The sequence below is a fragment of the Passer montanus genome, unplaced genomic scaffold (assembly GCF_014805655.1).
Source record: "Passer montanus isolate IOZ18808 unplaced genomic scaffold, ASM1480565v1 scaffold171, whole genome shotgun sequence".
In the NCBI taxonomy this organism is placed as follows: domain Eukaryota; kingdom Metazoa; phylum Chordata; class Aves; order Passeriformes; family Passeridae; genus Passer; species Passer montanus.
The window spans coordinates 575575-583207 of NW_024364382.1; the positions used below are offsets into that span (position 1 = coordinate 575575).

The window sequence follows — 7633 nt, forward strand, 5'->3', positions numbered from 1 at the left end:
CGCGCCGTCCCGCGCCCGCCGCAGCCGCCGCCCTGCGGAGCCGCCGGGACACGCACCCGGTAACGGCGGGACGGCACCGCCACCGAGCGGGGACAGGTTGGGGAGGCCGCGGGAGCGCCTGCGGGCGACCCGAAGCGGGGGCAGGGCCGGACGGAGCCCGGACGGAGCCGGAGCCAGGGCCGGGGCCGGGCCGGGAGCTGCAGGGGAGGGGGGGAGGGTTGGGGATACAGGTAAGGGATCGGGGGTACAGGGGAGTATTGGGGGTACAGGGGAGCGTTGGGGGTGCAGGGAAGAGATCGGGGTACAGGGGAGGGCTGGGGGCTAAAGGGGAGGGACTGATGGGGCCGCAGGGCAGAGCGGGGCTCTCGCAGCTGGTTCGGGGTGACACGGGGGGACTGTGTCCCACATCCTGTCCCCTGCCCCGGTGCTGAGCAGGCTGAGGGGGGCACTTGGCCATCCGGGCAGGGCTGGTCGGCCCCGGGGGCTGGGTAGGGGCCGGTGGGTGACAGGAGGGCACAGTCCCGGGCGGGCAGGGGACAGGGTGGGGCCAGCATGGGGTGTCATCACTGCGGTGTGGGGTCCCACAGGGCCGGGAATAGTGTGGCGTGTCCTGGGAACCCCTTTTGATGAGGTGCCCCCAAATGGGTGGGGGTAATCTCGTCTGGGAGTGCGGGTGTTCTGGTGCCGGGACAGGGCCAGTGCTGCTGTGGGTGTGCTGGGGCCTTTCTGGGCTCTACGAGACCCTGGCAAAAATCGAGTTCTGCGTCCCACCCCTCTGGAGCTGCCTGGGGCAAGGGGTGGTGGGGGTCCTGCTGTGTCTGGGTGGGCATCAGGCCCAGGGGCATCCTCCAGCAGCAGGTTTGAGCCCCAGTGGGTGGTGTCGGACATGTCACATTCAGTGTGACTGTCCCCACGCTGCGAGACTCGCTGCATCTCCCTGCTCAGCATCACAGAGCGCCAGGCAGCGGGTCCCACGCTCGCAGCCAGGGGCTCGGGGGGACATGGGGAGCAGGAGTGAGCTCAGTGCCGGGCTCTGAGCTGGGGTGTCCACGGATCCTCCATGTCCATGGGGTCCTCCATGCACCAGGCTTTGGGGTCCCGCTTTCTGAGCATGGCCCGTGCCAGGCCCAGCCAGGTGGGTCAGGAGGGTCACGGGGCTGCAGGATCCCATGCCAGGGATGCTGAGCTCCCCCAGCCTCACTCCCCCTGAGCTGTGGGCACCGGGGCCGGCTGTGCCTGGTGATAAGCCCGGGGGTGCCAGCCTGGCTTCCTGTGGGTGGCCACGGCCCCGCTGGAGTCACCCAGGATCTTCCCCTTGGGCTGCGGCTCCAGCCCGGCCCTCAGCCTGCCTGCGGCTTCCTGGGGAGCTGCAGGGATGGGGCGGGAGGCTCCTGTACTGCTGTTCCAGGGCCCTCCCCGCCGAGGGGGGCCGGGGTCCCCATGTCCTTACCCACGTCCCCCCCCGCAGCCGCCATGGACGACATCTTCACGCAGTGCCGGGAGGGCAACGCGGTGGCCGTGCGGCTGTGGCTGGACAACACCGAGAACGACCTCAACCAGGGGTGAGCGGGGCCCTGCGGGGCTGGGGGCTGCGCTGGGCGCTGGTTTCCGCCCAGGGAAACCTTCCCTCTCCGTGGAAAGGCAGGGGGCAGATGGCAGGACGCGGCTCCTCCCCGCTGGAGGAAGTTACCGCATCGCTGAGGCACGAGGCCAAACATCCTCTGGCCACTTCCTCACGGCCACAGCCGGGGATCAGCTGGGCTGGGGCTGCCTCCCCTGTCCCCGTGGTGGCGGCTGTGCCCACCGGCCTTATCCTCGTGTCCCCATCCCCTCTCTGGGGAGCACCATGGCAGATGTGGGACACGGCTGGGGCCGCTGGGCTGGGAGCTGTGGGGGCCACGCTGTGTGCCCAGGGGTCTGCTCCCCACAGCCCGTTCGAGGGGTCCTGCAGGACCGTGGGGTCCAGTGTGTGCTCACAGCCATTCAGGAGCCACGTTTGGGCCAGGCATGGGGCTCGGAGCGTCTGCCTGCAGTGTGTGCAGCTGGCGCAGCGTGACCCCGTGCCATGACCCCAGCCAGGCCATGGCCCTGGCATTCCGCATGTGCTCCAGACGAATGGTCGTGCCTCCCTGCCCCTCCTGGGGGTCCCAGGCACATGGAGCTCTCCCAGACCCTCAGAGGGTGCCCAAGGAACTGTTCTGTGCTGGGTAGCTCCTGCCTGCAGGGCCATAGTGGGGACAAATGGAGTCTGCTGTGCCAGGGGGCTGGAGCGGGGCTGGGACTGGGGGGAGCCTGGGCTGGAGGGGAGCTGGGGCTGCAGCAGCCCCTCCGCCAGTTCCTGATCTCCATTTAAGGCCTGGCTGCCACCTCCTCCCTTACTTGGTCATGGAGTGGGGGGATGGGGACAGGATCCAGCTGTGATTCAGCCTTGGAGGAGACAGGATTTGGCCTGGGCTGGTGGGGCCCTGGTGGGGGTGGGATGGATGTTCAACCCGGTCCCTTCGCCCCTGCCGCCGGTGTTTTGAGAATGATGCCAGTGATGCCCGGGCCGGGGGGCTACAGCTGAGCAGAGCCCCGTGCCACCCTGCAGGGACGACCATGGGTTCAGCCCCCTGCACTGGGCCTGCCGCGAGGGCCGCTCCAACGTGGTGGACATGCTCATCATGCGCGGGGCCCGCATCAACGTCATGAACCGCGGCGACGACACCCCGCTGCACCTGGCCGCCAGCCACGGCCACCGCGACATCGTGCAGAAGGTGCCTGTCCCCAGTGCAGCCCTCCACACTGCCCTGTCACCGGTCAGGAGCACCTGGCATGCCCCCAGCACCCCTGAGCTCCCCACTCCTCACAACTCCCTCCAAATCCCTCTGAGCCCCACGTCGGTTCAGCTCCCTCCCTGCAGCTCCCAATGTGCTGCCCCTGCATCCCCTCAGGGCGAGGCACAAGGAGGATGAGGGCTGTCCTGGGCTCATGGGGATCTTGCCTGGGCTTGCAGGGACAGTCCCGGGCTCACAGGGACTGTCCCGTGTCCCCAGCTGATGCAGTTCAAAGCAGACATCAATGCAGTGAATGAGCACGGGAACACACCGCTGCACTATGCCTGCTTCTGGGGACACGAGCAGGTGGCTGAGGTGAGTGGGAACGAGGGCAGGAGGGAGGGCAGGGTGGAGGGGGACTGAGGGGAGATCACAAACCACAGTCCTTGCTCCCTGCTCCCACAGGACCTGGTGGGCAGCGGGGCCCTGGTCAGCATCGCTAACAAATATGGTGAGACCCCCACAGACAAGGCCAAGACACCACTGCGAGAGGTCCTGAAAGGTACCAAGGTCCCTCAGGACCCCACAACTGACACAGCCTCCAGCCAGCCACTGCAGGCTCTGGGTGCCACCTTCCTCTTCCTCCCTCTGCAGAGCGTGCTGAGAAGCTGGGCCAGAGCCTCACCAAGATCCCCTACAAGGACACCTTCTGGAAGGGCACAACCCGCACCCGGCCCAGTAAGGACTGCGGGTCCCCTGGGGGTGCCGTGGGTCCCCTGTGCCCTGCTGGCACTGCCTCCTGGAGCCAGCAGCCATAGGCATTCATCCCCCTTCCACTGTAGGGAATGGGACCCTGAACAAACTCGCTGGGATTGACTTCAAACAGCTGAGCCTGAGCCACAAACTGAACGAGAACCAGTCGGGAGAGGTGGGTCCCTCTCACCCCCGGGTGGGCGCTGTGCCTGTGCACACCGCCGTGTCCTGGCCCTGCTGGGCACAGCCATTCTGGAGTCCCATGGCCAGGTGCAGGGACGGAGCTCCTCCCCAGCTCAAGGGGCTCCCTTCTCATTGCGGACCCTTGGTCCCATGGGCTCCAGAGCCCCGCACAGGGGCCTGGGGGCGCTGGGGACTCTGCACCCCTTTCATGGTGCTCCTCCTGCAGCTGTGGAAGGGGCGCTGGCAGGGCAACGACATCGTAATCAAAATGCTGAAGATCCGGGACTGGACGACGCGAAAGAGCCGGGACTTCAACGAGGAGTACCCAAAGCTGCGGTGAGCGCCGCACGCGCCTGGAGCCACCCGGCACGTGCTGGGATCCCCACCAGCATTTGACCAGGCCACTCCAGCACCTTCTCGGGGCCAGGAGCAGCTCTCAGAGTATGGGGCAGGCAGGAGCCTCCCAGCTCTGTGGGGCCAGGAACGCTCCAGGGTGGTGGCCAAGGGCTGGGAGGCCCTGGGGGATGGCAAAGGGCAGATGGGGGGTGCAGGCAGCCCCTTCCTGTTCTTAGGGCTGTCACTTCTCTTGCAGGATCTTTTCCCACCCCAATGTGCTGCCGGTGCTGGGTGCCTGCCAGGCCCCTCCAGCTCCCCACCCCATTGTCATCAGCCATTGGATGCCCTACGGCTCCCTGTACAACGTCCTGCACGAGGGAACCAGTGAGTGCTGGGGGATGGTGTGTTTGGGGGCTGCAGGGGCTTCCTCAGCCACAGTCCTGGCTGGGCTAAGGGTGGGTTGACCCCGTCATCCCCTTCCCAGATTTTGTGGTGGACCAGATGCAGGCGGTGAAGTTCGCCTTCGATATCGCGCGGGGCATGGCCTTCCTGCACACGCTGGAGCCCCTCATCCCACGGCACCACCTCAACAGCCGCAGCATCATGGTGAGTGGGCACAGCCCCTCTGCCAGGGCCGGGGGCTCTCGGGGCAGGGGAGCTCCTGCTGACCGCCTGCTGTCCCCAGATCGATGAGGACATGACGGCACGGATCAGCATGGCCGACGTCAAGTTCTCCTTCCAGTGCCCGGGGCGGATGTACGCCCCGGCCTGGGTGGCCCCCGAAGGTGAGTGCCCCGTTCCCAGCCCCCCCAGACTGGCTCCCCCACCCCCAGTCCCACTCAGCCCCCAGCCATCCCCCAGCCCTGCAGAAGAAACCAGAGGAGATCAACCGGCGCTCGGCTGACATGTGGAGCTTCGCGGTGCTGCTGTGGGAGCTGGTGACACGTGAGGTGCCCTTCGCCGACCTGTCCAACATGGAGATTGGTATGAAGGTGAGGGGTGGAGGGGCAGAGGAACTGATCTGGGTCAGTTAGGGGAGAAGTTCTGGCCATTGAGGATGGTGAGGCCCTGGCACGGGCTGCCCAGAGAACTTTGGCTGCTCCATCCCTGGAAGTGCTTAAGGCCAGCTTGGAGGGGGTGTGGAACCACCTGGGCAGGTGGAAGCTGTCCCTGCCTCTGGGGGCAGGGTCCCAGTCCTGACTCTGGCTCCTCTGCCTGCTTGCAGGTAGCGCTGGAGGGGCTGCGTCCCACCATCCCCCCTGGCATCTCCCCCCACATCTGCAAACTGATGAAGATCTGCATGAACGAGGACCCAGCCAAGCGCCCCAAGTTCGACATGATCGTGCCCATCCTGGAGAAGATGCAGGAGAAGTAGAGAGGAGGCGCCTGCCCCCTCCCGTGCTGCCTCGCGCCCCCCGCCACCCCCAAGTGCCTTCAGCCCTCGAGCCAGGGGGAGCAGAGGACACCCCTCACCCTGAGCCAGCCACGGACACACGGTACAGATGGCACTGCCTGCGCCGGAGCTCGGCAGGCTCCGGCCCCCCGCCCAGGGCAGCCCTAGCCCAGTGCAGCCCCCTACCCCAGGCCATGGCGTGTGGCTTGGCCCTGCCGCTGGGGGACGGGGCTGTGGGGCCCCCTGTCCCCCTTGCTGGGCAAAGCCCAACCCAGGACTCGGCCCCCCAAGGCTGCGGGGGAAGGGGCAGGCCAGGAGAGGCCACCTGTGGTGCCCAGCACTGCCCCCGCTTCGCGCTTCACTGGCCACTTCCCTCTGGCCCCACGATGGCCACTGGCAACCAAATAAACTTTTGGTATGGAACCAGCTGCTGGGTACAGGGCGGGGGAACGGGGGGTTGGTTGGGAGTGGGGGGCTGGGACTCACAGGGGATGTCTAGGACTGAGGGTGGGGTTGGATTGATACGGAGCTGCCTTGCAGCCCACAGAGCCCTGGGCACGCATCACCACCCACAGCACCCCTCTGGTGCCCAGCACAGGCAGGGCAGAGGTACAGGGCTCCCTCAGGAGGTACCTGGTGCAGGAGGGGTGGGCTCAGGGTCCCATCCCTGGCTCCATTTGCAGTGCTGCCTGTGCAGCCCCCAGGGTATTCCCTGTGGGAGACAAGGGGCAGTCTAGGGAAGAAGGAGGAAGAGTGCTGGGTAGTTCCTGTCCCCTAACCCCACTCTGCTCCAGCAGTGTCGGGAGCACCGAGCCCCCTGTGACCGGCAGAGGGGGGTGAGCATGTGCAGGACCAGGGCCAGCACTTGTGGACGCAGGACAGGAGCAAGGCTGCCTTCCCACAAAACCCTGCGAGGTGTTTAATGGCACCACCACAACCCCTACAAACTGCCCAAGCTCCCCGTGCTCTACGTGAAGTAATGTGGCTTCTTCACGTTGATGCCGTACTCGGCCAGCGCCGGCGTCAGGTCCTCCATGGTCAGCGTGTACTTCTTGTCCTGGGGGACAGGGGCACGCGGTCACAGCAGGGACACGGTCACAGCAGGGACCCCCAGGGTGCACGGGCAGGCGTGTCCCGCTCCCAGAGCGGCTGCTGGGCAGCACGAGGGCATTCCCAGCTCCCCACGTTCCGTTGCTCTGTGCTCTCAGACATCCCCAGACACCCAGCACGAAATGCCACTGGCCTTGCAGAGCCCCTGAACCCCAGACATGGCACTGGCAGGGTCCCCAGGAGCCCTCACTCCAGCTGCTCCCCAAGCCCAGAGCTGCAGCCACCGCTGGGGTGGGGGGGCACCCAAGTGTGTCCACAAGCTCCATGCCCCCCTCGTGTCCCTGCCAGCCCCTCCCCACCTGCAGGGACCCACCATAAGCCCGGCAGGCTCTGGGATTTCTGCAGCCCGTGTTCCTGCACTCGCTGGCTGCAGGCTCAGCCCCATCCCCAGAGAGGGCTCCCGCTTCCCCCAGTGCCCTCACCTTGCTCTTGCTGCGGGAGCTGCCCGAGGCCGTGCCCTTCATTTTGCAGTGCTGCAGGGCGTCGTTGGCGATGTCTGAGATGAACTTCTGTGCCGCCAGCGAGATCAGGCGGATGCTGCGGCACAGGGACCGTGTCGGCGAGGCAGCAGGGGTCCGTGGGCCCCTCTGCCGGACCCCCGTGGGGCTCCTGCGACCCCCCCGCCTCGCGGCCACTCACATGCGCGGGTCCGAGGCCTCAAACCCTGCCCGGTTCAGGTAATACCCCGTGACGGCGTCCGGGATCTGGGAAGAGAAGAGTTGGAACAGCTCCGCGGCGCCGCGGGAGCGATTCCACATCCTGTGTCCCGCCGCACGGAGCGGCCCCGCACCCCGGTACCGAGGGACCTGCCCCGCGCCCGGCCCGGCCCGTCCCGCAGCAGCCGCCCCGCGTGTCGGTACCGTGGGCGTGTAGTCCTCGAGCTGCATGAGGAAGTCCACGAGCGGCGTGGTGGACACCACGGGCTTCACGTCGCCGTTGGCGGCGGGCGGCACGTACACGCCGTTGGACATGGCCCCGTCCGGGGCGGCGGCCACGGCCGCGGACACCGGCACTGCGGGACAGCTCGGTCAGCGCCCGGAACCCCGCGGCCGCCGCTGCCCGGCCGGAGCGGCCCGGGGCGCCCCGCGGGGCCCGGCCCGGC

At 67.4% G+C, this 7633-nt stretch overlaps 2 protein-coding genes across 3 annotated transcripts in view; one reads left to right on the plus strand and one right to left on the minus strand.

Annotated features, from left to right (window-relative positions):
• Nucleotides 1-6: 6 nt before the first annotated feature.
• Nucleotides 7-5844, plus strand: ILK (integrin linked kinase). Of its 2 annotated transcripts, none has more exons than XM_039704287.1 (13): nucleotides 7-59; nucleotides 1469-1562; nucleotides 2591-2756; nucleotides 3036-3131; nucleotides 3222-3318; nucleotides 3411-3494; nucleotides 3599-3684; nucleotides 3919-4028; nucleotides 4285-4412; nucleotides 4513-4634; nucleotides 4714-4813; nucleotides 4890-5020; nucleotides 5254-5844. In XM_039704287.1, the coding sequence occupies exons 2-13, from the start codon at nucleotides 1474-1476 to the stop codon at nucleotides 5401-5403; spliced, it is 1359 nt and encodes a 452-aa protein (XP_039560221.1). In that variant the 5' UTR covers nucleotides 7-59; nucleotides 1469-1473; the 3' UTR covers nucleotides 5404-5844. The 2 variants fall into 2 exon arrangements, with proteins under 2 accessions (XP_039560221.1, XP_039560222.1); XM_039704288.1 differs by having other exon boundaries at nucleotides 23-96.
• Nucleotides 5845-6312: 468 nt separating this feature from the next.
• Nucleotides 6313-7633, minus strand: part of TPP1 (tripeptidyl peptidase 1) — an 8867-nt gene continuing 7546 nt past the window's right edge. The window contains exons 13-16 of the transcript XR_005627011.1: nucleotides 7392-7543; nucleotides 7171-7235; nucleotides 6954-7068; nucleotides 6313-6478 (exon numbers count right to left, since the gene is read on the minus strand). The gene's annotated coding sequence lies outside the window, so the exon portion shown is untranslated. The remainder of the gene's footprint in view (nucleotides 6479-6953; nucleotides 7069-7170; nucleotides 7236-7391; nucleotides 7544-7633) is intronic.